The 19,021-nt window shown below is 42.8% G+C and overlaps 1 protein-coding gene across 5 annotated transcripts in view; it reads left to right on the forward strand.

Annotated features, from left to right (window-relative positions):
* GPATCH8 (G-patch domain containing 8) overlaps positions 1-19,021 on the forward strand; it is a 97,757-nt gene that overhangs the window by 25,192 nt on the left and 53,544 nt on the right. For 3 of the 5 annotated variants that reach the window (XM_075911255.2, XM_075911254.2, XM_075911258.2), the window contains one exon: positions 7,544-7,616. In XM_075911255.2, coding sequence (XP_075767370.2) covers positions 7,544-7,616 — 73 coding nt within the window. Of the gene's footprint in view, positions 1-3,535; positions 3,554-7,543; positions 7,617-19,021 lie in introns of all 5 variants that reach the window. The other 2 variants (XM_075911257.2, XM_075911256.2) reach the window with 1 other exon arrangement.

Raw genomic sequence — 19,021 nt, forward strand, 5'->3', positions numbered from 1 at the left:
CACAGTTCAGTCCTTTCATTAAAAACCTACAATAGCTTGGGAAGTTGGCTTTTGCCACATGGCATATCTGTGCAGATCTGTGGACTCCACTATTTCCAAAGTGTAACCTGATAAGACTGCTGATTTGACATTTAGCGATGGCCATAAATGGACAGCACTATAAATAATGTGAGTCTTGAAGCTGAATGGTGTAGCATTACTGTTTGGCTTTTCTCTCCAATTTTCATTGTGTCATCTGTAGTGAGCTATAGGGTTTGTGTTGGAAATCTTTAAAACCTCTTGTTTGCATGGGTTCACCCAGTGGCATCCAGTCCTTGCTTATAGATAACTTGATACACAGTCAGCACAACTTACAATCCACTCGAGGTGTATGGTTTTGTCTATGCTGAAATGAGGTTAATAGTAACAAACAAATGGCTCAGGAGAGGGGACCTTGGGAGGAGAGGGGCTGTTAAGCAAAATTACCCTTTGGCATGTTTGTAACAGTTGAACAGTTCAGTATCTCCTTGTTGAAATCCTTAATTATGATATTCCTCACACAGTGCCATGAGAACCCTTTGAGTAATTTCCCTTGTATACATGTCAGTTTACATCTGCCAGGGCCACTGCAGGAACCATGATAAAATACAAGTGAAAAGTAACACAATACAGTCTTGTTTGGGGTTAATTGTACAAGACTGCCTTGGGAAGTCTGGGTTCTGTTCTGTGGACTCTCCTGACTAGTCATGTCCTCTTGGACAAGTCACACGAGATGAAATTTTCAAAAAGTGACTTGTCCAAGTGCCAAGTCCCAAGTCCCATTAACTCTAAGTAACACTTAAGCGTCTAGGAAAAGGTCATTGGTAATGTTTTTGTTCATGCTTTCTGATTTTGGGATAGACCAGGAATGTAATAGTGGAGTCGATTAACTGATTAACCTATAAGCAAAAGCTTATAGGTCAATGCTTTAGACTACACACATTTCTCTTCTTCCCCCTCCCTCCCTTGCCAGTATATTTTTTAGCAGGCTGGCCAGCAGCCTGGCTCAGTTCTGGCTCGTGCCAGGTCCAGAACCTATCCCCGCTGTGGCTTGGCATTTAAAGTGTATTAGGAGCTAGAGCGGTGAGGAGTCCTGTGGCACCTTATAGACTAACTGAAGTGTAGGAGCATAAACTTTCGTTTAGATGTCTTCTTCACGTGCATCTAACGAAGTGGGTCTTTGCCCACGAAAGCTTATGCTCCTACACTTCAGTTAGTCTATAAGGTGCCACAGGACTCCTTGCTGCTTTTGCAGATTCAGATTAACACAGCTACCCCTCTGATACTTGACACCATGCAAGGCACTGCATTTAGCCGTTAGGAGCTAGGTGGGCAGGCAGCCCTTCTCAGACCCCCCACCTTAGACAGGGGCTGCTGCCATTCCACACTGCTGCCTCTTTATCGGAGGCAACAGCACTGGGTGACAGGCAGCAGGTCCACAAGGGGAGATGATTTTTAAACTAGCTTCCCTTGTGGACCAGCTCCCACCTGGCACCCTGCGCTGCTGCCTCGGATACACTGGCTGCCAGCCCCACCCCTGCGGACTATAGAATAGTCGACTAACCAATAAAAATTCATGAGGTTACTCGACTGTTCAATTAACTGATATTTAACACGTTGAATAGGATGAAGTATGTTGTGTAGGTGGCAACTTAGCATTAAAATGCCTCGGCAATAAAATATGCTAAAACAGGGATGGGCAACCTAGGCTGGTGAGTAGGGGTGTTAAAATGCATTTATTTGTGTAAATGTGGAACCGCTGAATTTTTCAGTAGTTACACATTTACATGCAGTGGGGAGGAGGAAGCCGGGCTTGAGGAGCTAGCTTTTAAGCTGGCTCCCCATGAGCACCAGCTCCTGCCCTCTGCATCTGCTGCCGCCTCTGGGTCGGCTCCCCACATGTATCAGGGTACATGTGTGTACCCTGAGCCCAGGCTCATCGGTTAACCATGTACTCGGATATATGTTCACATCCCTACTAGTGAGTGGGCTGCATGAGTGGCCCTTCATTTAAGTGTGCTGCAAGATTGTGGTAACCAAGGCGGCCTTCTGGGTTAGGGGGGTTGTTTGCAATCAGCACGCACCTCATTTCACGTGTCCTTGTTTTAAGTGCATGTCACTTTAATACCAGTAGGAAAAAACCTACGAGAACGGAAACCAATGGAAGCTGGCAACCTTGCATGTGGGCAACAGTAAACGAAATGTCTTGCAGGCGACACCTAGAGCCCCAGTGGGCCACATGCTGCTCTTGGGCCACAGGTTGCCCACCACTGTGTTAGGATACTATCAACCATTCATTCTCTGATCTGCGACACTGATGTGGTACTGCAGAATTTGTTGAGGACAAATAGCATGGCCCTGGCATACGTAGCTGGCTCATCCTCCGGACCAGTCTGGGTTGACCAGCTCCGTTTTAGTCAAACATATTGAGTCGTTTTGGTCTCTTGGCTGACTTGACAGCTTTTAATGTGATTCTGCTGCAAGGAGCTCTGTGGTGACAAAGCTAGTGAGCTCTAAGAGTAATATCGGCCTATACTCTGAGGAAAAAGTTGTTTCTTTAGACTGGCCAGTGGCACATTTGGGAACCAGCCCACCTGTTTAGGAGGAGAACTACTACAAAATGGGATTGATGTATTGAAAAGGACTTGGAGTTCTTGATACCAAGAAGTAGACCTCTGTTAATAAAAGGGATTTCCCCCTAGACATGAATAACATTAACCAAGTAACAAAAAAGATGACAAGCCCGCAGCCTAGTTTCAGTGCTTTGTCCTTCTGAATGAGAGATTCTGATTTGGTTAGTGTTGCCTCTCTCCAGATGCCAATAACTACACTGCCTCACTTCCCATTTATGACCCAAGCAATACAACTTCTCTGGGAAAGGGCAGCATTTAAACTGAAGAGAGTTCGTGCCAGTCTTACTTAGCCAGCAGTCTGTCACAGCGATGTGGAATGAAGGGATAGATGGAAAGTGGAAGGGGATCATCATTAATCTCTTTAGTGTGTAGGCTCCATTTGAATTTAATACCTGACCCTTAGGAACAGTATCACACCATTTCAGCTGGCTGTTTTTAACTAACCAGCAGTTTCACTGCCTGGTCAGTGCCAGACATTGGGTGTGTAACTAACTTTACATCAGAAGAATACGTTCAACACTATTGGGGAAGATACTGCTTTTTTCATGGGAACTGAGATCTGCAGTAAAAGTTTGTTTCAATTTGAAAAACATGACCATCCTCTCGAGTGGCTTTGTAAAAGTGGTGCGAATGTGTATAACTCTTCTGAATTTTTCCTTTTTACCCTTAACATTTTGTTTCCCCCTTCACTGTGTCAGTCACAATACACCACTCTTGAATCTCCCAGCTGGTCTTGACTCGTTACATTTACTTTATGCTTTCACTCTTCTTTAATAAATACATTACTTGCAAGCAGTGAATTGAAAACAAAGCAAAAGAAAAAACTACCATTAGTGATTGGACAGTTTCTTACTTTGTGTTACATTTAACTGTTCTTTTGACAGCCCAGTTTTTAAAGCCAGGTTCGTATGGAAATGCTTTCACTCCACTTGCACTGCTTTTGGAAATAGCATACTGCTTCATCTGTCTGTTTATTTTAGTGCATTCATAACACAACACAGTCAGCACAATGTCTCATCTCCATTTAACAAAAGATTGTATGGTAGTTCCTGCCCTTTTTTAAAAAAATGCAGCCATTTTTGTCAGCATCAGCTTTTTAAATTTGATTCCCATAATCCTTGTCAGACACAGTTAATATGTTAACGTAGAAGGAACAATCATAGTGTAATAGCAACAAAATAATTGGTCTGTTGTCCCATTTTACAAGAGCAACATGCAGTTGTGACACAAGCATAAATGGTCTGCAGCAGTTACAATCACAGGTAAGTTCTTGTCAACCTTAGTCTGAAACACTCTTCGGTGGTATTCGTAGCTGGAAGCCATATTGTTCATTTTTCTCTTTCACTCCTATTGATTGAAATATTTCTACCCTGGCATATCCTTACTCCTCTACCTTGGTTTACAATGTAGTACGAACTACTCTTTCGCAGAGACCCCAATAGCATGGGAGGGCATTGCTTTACACTCTCTTGTCTTGTTTTACACAGCACCAAAGAAGAAAAAGGGTTCTAATCACTAGAGTTGTTTGCAGAGGAAGGTGAATGCATATATACACTCTGTAAATCTCAAACTCTTTAGGGTCTGATGCACTATTGGCATGCACATTATTCAGTCAGGGTATGTCCACACTGCATGGCTATTTATCCCGAGGTAGTAACTCCAAGTCTATACAACCCACTTGTTGTTTCAAAATATTTTTCAAAGTAATGGGCGTGCTAATTCGCCATCTTGGTAAACCTTGTTGCATGATGGATAAAAGGATGGCTCGAAATAGCATGTTATTTCAAAATTTGGCGCTGTGTAGATGCGCCAAATTTCAAAATAAGCTATTTGAAATAGATCCAAAATAAGATGAGCAATTTGCTTTGTGCAAATTTTATTTTGAGTTTAAAGTGCTATGTAGATGCACTCTCAGTTAGATCAATGAGGAATAAGTGGAAAATACTGCTGTTCTGACCGGATATAGTACAGGAAACTGTCGACTGCCCAAGTTACGACCCTCTACACTTACAACCATTTTTGTATGGGCTGAAGGGGCTGAACCCCTCCCCCCATCTTACGTCCTCTGCCTTCATTTATGATAGCACACAGCGCCCATCGTAAATTAGGGTTGTAGTTACGCTGACCCCAACTTGCAACTCTTCCTTGGGAATCAATTGCGTCGCAAGTCGGGGGCCGCCTGTACTTTATTGCTGAGCTAAATGAAAATTATAGCATTTTTATTAGCTGACTTTTGGATACAATTTATCATTCAGTGTTCCAACCAGACAACTCATTGCAACTCAGGATATCAGATGAACATTGAGGAATAGTCAACATGGCTTTTATAAAGGGAAATCATTCCTCGCCACTCTATTAGAATTCTTTGAGAGTGTTGACAAGCATATAGACAAGGATAAGCCAGTAGATATAGTGTAGTTGGACTTTCAGAAAGCCATAGATAACACACCTCACCAAAGCCTCTTAAGCAAAGTAAACAGTCATGGGGTAAGAGGGAAAGTCATCTCATGGAAAGTGATTAAAAAAATCAGAAACGTAGGGTAGAAATGAGGTCAAATAGGGTCCCCCCGCCCCCCCCAAGGATTTGTTCTAGGACCAGTGCTATTCAGTTCATTCGTAGATAATCTGGAAAAGGAGGTAAACAGTGAGGTGGCAAAACAAAAAGTTACTCAAGATAATTAAGTCCGAAGCTGATTGCAACAATTTACGAAGAGCTCTCACTACACTGGGCAATTGGGCTAGAAAAGGGTAGATGCACATTGATCAACACTGATCTTCGCATCCAAAAATGATGTGATCTTAATCAGCTGTGATCGTTCTAGAAGGAGATTTTGGAGTCATTGTGGAGAATTCTCTAAAATCATCTGCTGCTACACACACACGTACGTACGTACGTACAAATGTACGTACACCCAGGGCTTGACAATTGCGGTGAAAACCACTTGCCAGGCTCGCACCATGCATGCGTGAGACCTGCATTGTGCATGCATGGACCACTGGTGAACCGGGCGACCGGCTGAAATCTACTCGCCACGGGCAAGTAGATAAGCATATTTGTCGAGGTGTGTGTGTATCAATCATAGAACTGGAAGGAACCTTGAGAGGTCATCGAGTCCAGTCCCCTGCCCTCAGGGTAGGGCCAAGTACCATCCCTGACAGATTTGCTACAGATCCCTAAATGGCCCCTTCAAGGATTGAGCTCACAACCCTGGGTTCAGTAGGTCAGTGCTCAAACCACTGAGCTATCTCCCCCCCCCCCCCCATATGCTGTGGCAATAAAAATGCTAACATGTTGGACAAAACATGAGGCAAAAAGGGATAGCTAGATGAAAAAAATCATAATGCCACTATGTAAGCCCTTCGTGTACCTATACCTTGAATAATGCATGCAGTTTTGGTTGTCTCAGCTCGAGGAGTATATAAAGTTGGAAAAAGTTCAGGGAAATGCAACAGAATGATTAGAGGTCTGGCACAATTTCCATATAAGGAGGGTTAAAAAGCCTAGGACTGTTCAGTTAGTCTATTTTCTAAGAGGGATATTATATAGGTTTACATAATCATGAATTGTGAGGAGAAAGTAATATTTACCCCCCTTCAAATCACACACGAACCAGGGGTCACCCAATGAAATTAATAGCAGATTTAAAACAAACGCAAGGAAATAGTTCTTCACACAACATAGTCAATCTGTGGGACTTCTTCCAGGGGATGTTGTGAAGGACGAAGGCATACCTAGGTTTGAAAAATAATTAGATACGTTCATGTAGGCTCTTAGCCAAAATAGGTACTGAACCAGACTCCTTCCTTCTCTTGAGTTTTTTAAAATGTCTGACCTCCAGAAGCTGCTCTGGCTGACGTGGAATGGATCATTCTGTTTGTTTCCCTGAACTGTGTGGTACTGGCCATGGCAGAGGCAGATTGTTGGGCCAGCTAGACCATTGATTTGATGCAACATGCCCATTCTTACGTTTTTCATTGTGTTTTTGTTTTTTGTAAAGTGTGACGAACCCTTTTTCTTTAGTCCCAGCCAAAAGCTGACATTTATTGCTGCACCAACGCTTTCCAACGTCCTTTATCACAAAATAGCTCTTTTTCATTGGGAAGATGAGACATTATGCTTATTGTTTCCCCTACATGCACTAATGGTTCCTTGCTGTTAACTTACTGCTAGGCCTGTTTCATTCTAACATCTTAGTATTTTGTTAGAGTACATGTGAAATGCATCACCCAGTCTGTGCTTGAACTCATTTTATTTGATTTTTTTTTTTTTTGTTTCACTAACCTCACTGGTTTTTTTTTCTTTCAGTTTAATATTGGCTGCATGCTAGTTTATATATATACATATATATAAAAAACCCAATCAAGTCTAGCCTGGATTTTGCTATGATTGTGTTTTGGTTTCTAGTGGTGGGGCAGTCTTGCACTTACAACTTACTCAGTATTATAAAAGCCTGGCACAAAACAAAATGACTAAACACAATGCAGATTTTCTTTACAAAAACAATCTTAAAGTGGTGCTGTCTAGGTGATGGATACGATTGTATAAATAACTCGAGATTATGCTTTTTAATGTCAATTTTTTTTTATTGGTACACTTTTTTTATTTTCTCCCATATTGCTTTTTTATTTTAAATGTTCTGCACAAAAGTTGCCCAGCACACCATCAGAAAGTGACCCTCCCCTGTATCCTGATCCCCTTGAAAAATTCTAGCCAGCAAATTTTTGACATTTGTCTTCCCTTTTATTGGGCATATATTGCCTTTCCAGTAGCCTTTTTTTGCATGCACATATGTAGAAAATCTCTTGCTTGTCTCGTGTTTTAAATGTCTGTGGGAAGGGAAGAATATATTATTGGAATATTTTTGGTTTGTTTTCTCTGTTCTATCTGTCAGGATAATATTGGACACCGCTTACTCCAGAAACATGGGTGGAAGCTGGGCCAGGGATTGGGAAAATCACTCCAGGGTAAGTTCAAACGTTTATGTTTGAGAAACAGATTGAACCATCAGATTCGTGTTTTAATTATTTCTGCTGTTTTTCTAATTTAGGTCCCCTCCCCCCATTATTAATGTATCCAAGCAAGTGTACTGTGAATTTTTCATAATTAGCAAATTGCAAGTCTAAGCTGCTGCCTTCCTTAAATATATAGGTGTGAGAGATGCAGGTTTGTGTGAATCACCTTGTTTGTTGCTTTTGGAGGGAGAGGAATTAACTGCCTACCTTGTGCAGCTTCTAAAATTACATGGATATTTGTTTGACTGGAATATGCAGATGTTTGGTGTTAGGGCAACTTGCAAATAAAATATAGATGCAATGGCTTCTCTGGTCTTGGAAGCTATTAGAACGTGAGGAAAAGGGCCACTGAAGACTGAAATGGCAGCAGAAGTTTTCTGTGCATGGGGGAAGGTTATTTCCTTCAAGAATTTTACTAATTTCCATAACTCAAGCAACCTAGTTGCTATGGTTATAGCATATCTGTTGTAGACATTTTGTGTACTAGTTGGTACCAATAAATGTCTTTAGTTGTCTTGTCCAACTTCTTCCACCAGTTGTAGTAGAGAAGCCTGGCTCAGCTCAGTGTGGCAGGTTGCTCCAGTTTAACTGAGTGTGAAGATTGGCTCAGACTACTTTATTTGCATTATAGGGGGGTTCTTAGTTTGGTAAAGACCTTGGCATTTGCAATTTTGGACCTGTATCCCTGCAGTAACTCTACCAGAGAGAAGGCTGTTGGAGAGGAATCAAGTCCTTTTAAAGTGTGGAGATGCAGCCCGAGAGCTTGTAGAAATGAAAGGTGCTCTGACTTCTCCAGTGTGTGTACATAAACAAGGCTGCTTCCAGTGATCAAAACACTTCTCATTTCCTCTAACCTGGTGTCAGTTTAAACTCAGTTTTCTCTCGTTAATGCAGGGTATTTATCTAGTTCTTTTGTACTACAGATGTCACTGTGGTTCAAAAACCAGCTGTATTAGAATGGAGTGTCCTGCACACAGGACATTTTTGATCAAATCTGTTCCTGTTATGCCCCAGACTTCATTGTGTGTCTCAAATAAATAGAAGCAGCAGGGATCAGAGGGGAAGCTAGATACACCTCTCTCCCCCACTGTCATTGAGGTTAAAAGCAGATGCCTAGAGTCTAAATTCATTCATTTCTGAGCATATTGAAATTTGTGACTCAAAAGTGCTCTAGAATTGTAAAGGTAGCTATAGAGAACATGAACAGCAGCTCAAAGGGGAGAACTATTTTGCTCCAGTATTGCTTGTTCTGGGAATGGTGATTGTATCAAGGTGTCCCTCCTGTATCAAGGTCTCTCCTTCATAGCGATGGCTAACGAGAACTTGTACAGAATATCCATAGTACTGCTATTGACGCTGTTTCTTTTGAGTATTTTCATCCTACTGTCAAGTTGTCTTTTTTCTTCGTTTTTACTGAAGTTTTAGATGATTCAAAAATTAAATAGGAACATCCAGGAAAAGTAGTGGGCTTACCTTCATGCTTACTTTGTAAACTTGAGAAGTAAAACCACGTCAGTATGCACTGAAGATGGAAGAGAATTGCTAGAAAACCAGGCAGACAAAAATGAGCAAAGCAGATTTCCAAGCATGTTAGAAATAAGAAGCCTAGAACATTGATTACCTTATCCATTTGCTTAGTGCAGTATTAAAGCCGATTAAACATTTTGTAAATGGGACTAAACATTATAAAGACATTCTATGGCCATCCTCAGATCAAGCTGAACTAATCAAAGGAAGGCCCCTCTCTAACTATCCCTTACCAGCAGCAGTTACGGGTGCAGATTAACACCTGTCCTGGGCTGCAGAATGACATTTTTACAAGGATGCAGTCCTTTAAAAGATTTTTGAATATTTACTTTGCTTGTACTGCCAAATCCTGCTCTCTAAAATGGTCTCCCAGCGTTCTCTAAAATAGTATGGTTATCTACTCTGTATACCTACCAAGTAGGGATGTTAGTGTGTAGATGCTTACATGATTAACTGATAAGCTTGGGCTCATTGGTTAATCCTAATGACCACCCGCCTCCATCAGAGGCAGCGAGGGTGGGTGGGGGCTGGTGCTTGTGGGGAGCCAGCTTAAAAGCCAGCTCCCTGAGAGTCCTGGCTCCTGTTTGCCCTACATGTTTATAAGAAAACATGTTTGCTAACATCCCTACTACCAAATCCTGCAAGAATCTTCTTAAACTTTGACCCCATGAAAGCACAGTGAAAATACCCACTGGGAGACCTAAAACATGATGGTTGGATTATGTGAACAGACACCTGTCACTCACAGGCATCCTACCCTGTGACACAGGACGTTTGGCTCAGAACAGCACATTGTGAAAGGGCTTAACAAATACCTTCTGGCTATGTCTACACTACAGGGTTTTTGCACAAAAAGCTGTGGAGCGTCCACACCTTAAGTGCATTTTTGTGCAAGAAAATTTACAGTAAAACAGCATAACAGAGGGCTTTTTGCGTTGTAGGTATACCCCTTTCTAGGAGGAATAACTCCTTTTTTGCACAACAGTTCTTGCGCAAAAAGATGTGTGTGGACACTCAACAGGGGTTTCTTGCGCAAAAAGAGCCCATCAGAAAAAGCACGTCTGACTGGCAATCAGAACTTTCTTGCACAAGTGTCCATGCAGTGTGGAAGCTCTCTTGCACAAAAGTGCATTGCTTTTGCGCTGCGCTTTTGAGATGTGGACACACTTTTGCGCAAGAAGTTTTTGCGGAAGATCTCTTCTGCAAAAAGCTGCTTGCAAAAAACCCCTGCAGTGTAGATGAAGCCTCAGTGGCCTCTATGTTGTCTAAGCAACATGAGAACTAATCAGCCTAACAATATTGTTAGGCTCACCTTGCATGGGTTATTGCTGGGATGACTCTGTGCGTCTAGCCACATGATTGACTTCTGCAAGTTCCAAAGTTGATACTTAACATGCGCCTCTGTTTGTTGCTTAGCTGTGCAAGGGCTTCTCCCTCACTTCCGGTTAAGAGTAGGGAATAGGTGTATGTCTCATTCTCCCCGCCCATCACTGAATGACTTAGGCTCATCTGAGGAAGTGGTCTGTGCACAAGAAAGCTCATGATGCTAGATCTATATTTTTGTTAGACTCGAAGGTGGCACAGGACTACTCGTTTTCATTGTTAAACGGTATAGCTCTTGAAATGGTGTCAGAACATTCTTTTCCCCCAGCCCTTCCTCCTGAGTTCCTTTAAGAACAGTTTTCTGTGCCTCCATCTAGCTGTGCCTCTGAGGGTGCAACGTGGATGCAGGGATGCCAGAATAGTGTGCCTGCTAGTTCAAAATATATTTTGAACTAATGGGTACGTTTAAAGACGTGGAATACCAAAGGCATCCCAAAATAACTCCTCTGTGTAGATGTAGTCTTAGGCATGTTGGCTGTCTGTGTTTGTAACATGGTTGAAATTGAGCACCTCGAGAGTGCATAATTCGGCATCTTCCCTGCTTGTCTAGTAGCCAGGAGTTTCCAAATTTCTACTTGGCAATGGCCAATGGCAGACGTAACAATAGCTGTTGTACTACTGACCCTTCTGTGTAGCTGATTTTCCACGAAGTTCCTAAACCAGCACAACATAGTGGAGATGTTATATGGCTATTACAAGATGCCTTGGGATGACTGAGTTGGGGTTGGTCCTGCATTGGGAAGGGGACTGGACTCAGTGACTCCTGAGGTCTCTTTCAGCCCCAGGATTCCATGATCCTGTGATTCTACCTCAGCAGCTGTTTATATAATGCTGCTAGGAAATCCACAGTTGCTTGTATAAGCAAACACATCTGTCTGATGTCCCAATTAGTGACAATTCACATGCTTAATGTTCGAAGAGCACTGTCCTATGAGGACTGTCAGAGGGTTAGAATGTAGCCTTTCCTAACTCCTAGCATTTGTCCCTTTATCTCTCTCTCATGTTGACACATCTTTGGCAAACAGGTTTCATTATTATACAGAGCATGTTAGCCAACAAACATTTAAAAAAAGTAGTGTTCATTAGTTGCTTAGCAGCACTTTCAGCATTGAAAGTAAAAAGTGGCTTGGGGGAGGTATTTTGCTTCAGATTGCATAAGGGTATTTTTGTCAGGATAATTTTAAACAGCTTTTCCCTTTTTTTTCTGGAAGAGGAGGGTGTGAGGGTGCCTGGATAAAAGATGATTCAGGATCTTGGTCTAATTGAAAAGAAGTTAGACACCAATAGCAGAGACACCAACCAATGTTCCCTCTAATCTTTTTCCATCCATGTGGTATATTTTTTTATGTGCACAGAGGCATGTGTGAACATACACCACCAGTAAAAACAAAAATCTTGCTGGGGTGCTCTGCAGCTCAGCTGGGCAGCATTCAAATCTCTTCTGAGCACCTGCACAGCCTAAAGGGAACACTGGCACCAACTCTGTGGTGATTTTGGGCTCACACCCCCACAAGAAAAACAATGGGGGTGCACAGCACTCACCAGCCACAGTTGCTGGTCAGCTGTTTGGCTGATCATGGGGAGGCACTTGTGAGAGGTTAGAGTGCTGGGGTAGGAAGAGGCGGAGTGGGGGGGGTGTTAGGAGTAGGGTTGCCAGGTGTCCAGTATTGACCCAGACAGTCCGGTATTTTTGCCTCCTGTCCGGTTTTAAAAAAAAATCAGAAAATACTGGACCCCTAAAATGTACGGTATTTTCTCATCACTCCCCCCCCGCCCCCCCAGCCAGGGGGGCAAAAATACCGGACTCTCTAGATCAATACTGGACACCTGGCAACCCTAAGCAACCCGGCCCAGCCCACCCACTTCTTCCCCCCCCCCCTCCCCCCACCTGGTTCTGCAGGGGAGCTGTCTGGTCCAGAGCAGGGAGAGAAGGCAGAGAAGATGGCTGTTGCCTGCCTGGGTGAAGCATCACAAACAGCTGCCTCTCAGAAAGTCATACCTAGGGCGTACTGAGCATGTGCAGTGCAACTGAGCCTGCTCTGTAAGAGTTGCTGTTGCCCTCCCTCTGCTGCTACAGGGCAGCATGTTAAGAGCAGCAGAGCCCAGCCCCTGCTCTTAAAGGGGCCCTGCTGCGTTTTTGTTTGTTTCTTTATTTTTTTTCCCTTAATTCTCGGGGTCCTTTTTTTTTCTTCCCTAAACTCAACAAATTTGGTGCCTCCCCCCCCCCCCCTTTTTTTTTTTCCAACAGAATTTTTTTCCTTTGTGGCTTTGGTTTTTTGTTTTTTGTTTTGTTTTTTTTTTGGAGGGGGGTGTTCGGTATTTTTGGTTAAACCATCTGGCAATCCTAGTTAGGAGCAGGTTCTTGGGGGTGAAGTGGGGGTGGAGCACCCTCAAGAAAAACTAAAACTCAGTACCTGTGATCAGTACATACCTTGTCAGTAAACACCATGTAGGAACAAATCTCCGTAAGGAAACAGACGAGGAGTGAGAGGGGCTCCCGCTAATTGGAAATGTGCTGAATGTAGTTGAAGCACAGATTCTGAATGAACCAGAAAAGGAATGCAAGAGATCCGGAAGAGGACTGAGGAGCCTTGGTAGGATCTAGAGGGGGAAGACTGGTCTTCAGTGGTGGTGCTGTGAAGCTGACTAATCGCCCCGCAAGGACACAGACTAGGACAGTGCGCTGCCTCCCGAAGTTCAGAATCTGTTCTGTTAGAGCTGTAGGGTAGCAAAGCGCAACCTTAGACTAGAGAGTGGGCCTCCTCCGTCTCAATGGACCACAAAACTGTTGTAACCAAGTCAGTCTCCGGAGGGAGTTCTGCGCTTGCGTAGCCAGAGCTTGCATGGTTGCTGATTGAACCCTGGCAGCACTTTGGCTGGATGCCAAGGGAGCATGCAGCTCTCAGTCAAGATTGTGTGCAGCCAGCACCCACCTTTCTTGAGGTGCCTGCCACTTTAGTAATACCCGTAGGAAAACAAGGAGAATCTTGCCACCCTGCATGTAGGTGACAGTAAATAAAACATCCTGTAGGCCCCATCCAGAACCCTGATGGGTCATGGGTGGCCTGCGGGCCACAGGTTGACCACTGTTGAAGGGTCACAAAAGTGGCTTGAGATAGGGGAAAAAACCACTTAATTCAGGTGTTGCAAAACATTTTCTGTAGTAACATGGGATCATGGAATAGAAGAGGTTGAGAACAGGTTCCACAGGAGTGTTTACTGACTTTGCATTAAATACCTGTCTCTTTTCAGACTGAGTAACTTGGCAATTGTCCAGTTGCTTTTGTGAGCACACTGTTATAACGATCTTTCAACATTTCTTTAGTAGATTCACTTTTTTATAGCATAGAAACACATGCATTTTCTTAACTCCTTTCTCTGCAGAACACGGACATCTGTATCTTAAAGATACATTTTCAAGGTTGCAGTCATGTTAGGCTTCCCTTCACCAGTAACCATCTACATTTACACACCGTATTGGAATATGACTAATTAGCATGCCTGAAATTGTAGTGGTGTTGGTTTAGACCAGGCATGTCCAAAGTCCGGCCCGCGGGCCAATTGCGGCCCGTGTTCCGGTTTAATACGGCCCCACAGGTAATTTGGCAATATCTATCTTTTATGGCCCCCAACGAATCCATATGTATTGAGATGAATACATTGTAAAATCTCAGTTAATGTCAGTTGGTCTAAATCAGTTATAAATATATTTGGACACAACATGTATACTTGGTGTTATGTTCCTGTTCATATTTTTTGAACTTAAAAGTTGACAGACAACCTTTATAACCAATAATATGTAATGTACTTTACAATGTTCCTGACATATATTTCAGCTTCCTGGATTTTTTTTTTCATCTGGCCTTCAGATATGAAAGGCAGAGTGATTTAACACCTGTTTAGATTTGTCATCCATGTGACGAAATGAAAAGTATGCCATTTGCAATAAACTTTGCATAAAATAGTTAATTTGCATTTAATTTTAATGGTTTAAAGAATGTCAGGCAAAATGGTTGGCCCTCATGCATGTTCACTTCATCAAATCTGGCCCTCTTTGAAAAAAGTTTGGACACTCCTGGTTTAGACTGTTCCCATTGGATTGTAGGTACCAGCTCTAGCTGTTGACTTCCTCATATATTGTCCAAAAAAAGTATTAAACTGGGGCCTCTTATAGATATGTGAATCAGAATTTAGCATCTTGCTAACTTTGTCAGTGTAATGGTGGCTTTAGTGTAAGTTAACATTTCTCTGCTGAATCAATTAATTTTGTCTGTTTTTTTTATTAAAAAGTAAGTTCTTGTCAGTAAAAATTGGGTGCTTAAGTATGTTTGCTTCTCAAATCTTCATGAGTATAGCCCTGCATATCTGTAGATAATCACATCTGTGAAGGCGGATTCCGATATCCACAACTCATTTTTGCAGATACGGATGTGGATACAATTTTTGTATTTAGAATCCTGCAAATTTGTGGATATCCACTTTATATCTATGAGGACCTGCATCTGTGGATCATTTTTGAAGATGCACATACCAATCTTGTATCTGCATGGGGATCTGTGTGTGGCTGAGGTAGTTCTCTTGTGATCTTTACTGTTGCCATGGAAATATTTAGCTACTTTCTGTTCCATATGGTTTGTTACCTTTGCTCATCACCATAGTATTGGAGTGCCTTCCAATAGAGCATTAAGTGACATAACATCTGTCATGTTTTATCTGCTCTATCATTTCCTCCTCTAGAGCAGAAGTATGTGCTGTATAGAGTGTTTTGTTTTGGTAGTGTCTTCTCAAACATAAGCCTCACCGTGTATTTGTTAGAAAAAAATAGTATTGAGGAAATGCCATGCACTGAGAACAGGAGGTGGTGAGGTTTGGGGTGGCCCATTGTTCTGGGGGAAGGAGGGAAGAGCTCATTTTACAGTATTGGATCAGTGCCCCCCGCCTCCCCCCAAACTGTGCCATCTCCCATGCAGGTGAATGCTACCCTTCTTATAGAAAGTTCCATTGGGCCAGAGGAGCAACAATACCTTAAAAATGATTTGGTATTGTGTGAGATGTCTGTGTAGAAAGCAGAGAATGCGTGTTAATATGTGGTTTACATAAAGGTGGCATGGCAACATCCAGTGATGTATCTGTTTTGTGTCAGTTATTCAAGGAGCTGAACTGTGTGGAGATTATGGGAGAAGCGTTGAGGAAAGTGGCAATCTTATAACTTCGGGGTTCTTTGCTTAAATCAGTTCACTAAGGAACTAGTAATATTTAAGTTTCCTAATACTTGTTATACGTGGGAGAAGGGCACAAACACTTCCTTTCTGTGCAGCAGGGAGAAGGCCTTTGGCCCACTTCTGTTTCCCATGAAATGTCATTCAGGCTTAGTTGAGATGCTGTAGGAAATCATTTTAGTTGTTGTTTATCAGCAGGGCTCGCCAAGCGGCGGCGAGCCTCACATGCGCAGATTGCGCGGCACCAGCTGTGCCAGCTTGTAATCTACTAGCCACATGCGAGTACATTACGTGATTTGTTGAGCCCTTGTTATCAGCAACATTTTGATGGCATGTCAGAATCCATGAACCTGGACACTCTGAAAGGCCACCACACCTGCCTCCGCAGCAGCAGCAGCAGCAGCAGCAGCAGCAGCATGCTGTGCTGGGAATCCCAGGAGCAGACAGCATCTCTGTGGTTACTATAAGAGAGGTCATACCAGATTAGAACAAAGGTCCATTTAGCCTAGTGTCCTGTCTGCCAACAGTGGCCAATGCCAGGTGCCCCCAGAGAGAATGAATGGAACTGATAATGGTGAGTCCCGCTCCTGTTGCCCATTCCCAGCGTCTGACAAACCGAATAGCTAGGGACACCATCCCTACCCATCTTGGCTAATAGCCATTGATGGACCTAACCTCCATGAATCTATCTAGCTCTTTTTTCGGTAACAGGTAAATAGTTTTTCCTTATTCACTTTTTCCACACCAGTCCTGATTTTATAGACCTCTATCCTATCCCCCTTAGTCTTCTCTTCTAAGATGAAAAGTCCCAGTCTTTTTAATCTCTCTTCAGATGACAGCCGTTTCAAACCCCTCATCATTTTGTTGCCCTTTTCTGAGCTTTTTCCAGTGCTAAGATATCTTTTTAGAGATGAGGTGACCACATCTGTACACAGTATTCAAGATGTGGGCGTACCATGGATTTATAGAGAGGCAAGAAAATATTCTCTGTCCCTTTCTTAATGCTTCCTAACATTCGATTTGGGTTTTTGACTGCTGCTGCACAGTAAGTGGATGTTTTCAGAAAACTATCCACAATGGCTCCAAGATCTCTCTCTGGAGTGGTAATAGCTAATTGAGTTCCCCTCACTTTGTACATATAGTTGGGATTATGTTTTTCAATATGCATTACTTTGCATTTATCAACATTAAAATTCATTTGGCTTTTTGTTGTCCAGTCATCTAGTTTTGTGACCTTTTCACAGTCTGCTTTAGTCTTAATTATCTTGAGCAGTTTAGTATCATCTGCACATTTGGCCACTTCACCATTTACCTCTTTTTCCAGATTATTTATGAATATGTTAAATAGGGCTCCATACTGAGACTAATCCTGCGTGATACCATGATTTGCCTTTTTCCATTCTAAAAAGTGACCATTTATTCCTACCCTTTGTTTTCTATCTTTTAACCAGTTATCAATCCATGAGAAGACCTTCCCTCTTTTCCCATGACAGCTTACTTTAATTAGAGCATTTGGTGGGGAATCTTGTGTGACGAAGTGGAGGTTATGTTCACTCTGTTTGATATGCTATATGTGATTTCTACCGTCCTGTTCTGTTATAATTCTGTGTGTGCCTCAGTTTCCCTGGGCACTGCACCTGTGCCCTGCTGGGGATGGGAGTTTTGGGTGTGACTCACTGAGGGGAGGCTGCCCCAGGCTGCCCAGCTCATCATGTAAACAATGTCTCAGGCTCTCTTAAACAAAATACAGGACTATGTAGCACTTTAAAGACTTAAGATGGTTTATTAGATGATGAGCTTTCGTGGGCCAGACCCACTTCCTCAGATCAAATAGTGGAAGAAAATAGTCACAACCATATATACCAAAGGATACAATTTTAAAAAAATGAACACATATGAAAAGGACAAATCACATTTCAGAACAGAAAGGGGACGCGGGGGGAGGAAGGGGGGAAGGAAGGTAAATGTCTGTGAGTTAATGATATTAGAGGTGGGGAAAGGTAGATGTCTGTGAGCTAATGGTATTAGAGGTGATAATTGGGGAAGCTATCTTTGTAATGGGTAAGGTAGTCATCAGGCTCTCTTATAACCTGAGCCTAGGTGGGGGGTGCAGCCAAATAACACCTTTTGCCCAGGAAGGGGAGAAAGGAGCAGGCGGAGCTGGTTGCTGAGTGTGAGAGTGAGTCTTGGTTGGCTTAGGATGCATGGAGGGGGGGCGGGGCACTGGCTCTGGGTCCCCCTCTCCACAAGCTGGATTGTACTGGCAGCTCCTGGTTCCGGTGCGAACAAGAAGTATGTGCCACGCTGTGTCCCTGTGAACAAATAAACCTTCTGCTGAGAGTCACGTCTGGCTGCGGATGGGGGTGCAGGGCCCAGAGACTCCCCACTCCACCATAACACCTTGTCAAAAGCTTTCTGGAAATCTAAGTACACTATGTCCACTGGATCCCCCTCATCCACATGCTTGCTGATGCCCTCAAACTCTAGTAGATAAGTAAGGCATGATTTCCCTTTATGGAATCCATGTTGACTTTCCCCAACAAATTATGATCATCTATGTGTCTGACTATTCTGTTCTTTACTAGTTTTAACCAGTTTGCCAGGTACTGACGTTAGACTTACCCGACTGTAATTGCCAGCATCACCTCTGGAACTTTTTTAAAGATTCGCATCACATTAGCTATCTTCCAGTCATTAGGTACAGAAGCTGATTTAAAGGATAGGTTACAAACCACTGTTAGTAGTTCTACAGTTTCACATTTTGAGTTCTTTCAGAACTCGTGGGTGAATGTCATCTGGTCGTGGGGACTTGTTACTGTTTAGTTTTATTAATTTGTTCCAAAAATTCCTCTGACACCTCAATCTGGGACAGTTCCTGAGATTTGTCATTTAAAAAGAATAGCTCAGGTGTGGGAATCTCTCTCTCATCCTCAGTTTTGATTGAGTGAAAGAGCCACCATGTTGAGCTCTTTTGAATAGCCCAGTCTTCCGGATCCACCATATGCACCTCGTAACCAGTCCTCCTCTTTGGATGCGCCATGTGGGGCCATGAGCTCTTTCTGCAAGAGAAATTGCCTTTGCATGCCCAACTAATATTTCTGTGGTCCAAGTTGTGCTGAAGGTTCATGGTACACACCTTTCTTGTTTTGCATGCTGTGGGGAGATGTGTTAGGAAAAAAAACCCTTTAATAAAAGCTTAGTGAATTATGCGTACACAACTGTTAAAAG

Source organism: Pelodiscus sinensis, chromosome 29 (genome assembly GCF_052426305.1).
Source record: "Pelodiscus sinensis isolate ZL-2025 chromosome 29, ASM5242630v1, whole genome shotgun sequence".
Classification (NCBI taxonomy): domain Eukaryota; kingdom Metazoa; phylum Chordata; order Testudines; family Trionychidae; genus Pelodiscus; species Pelodiscus sinensis.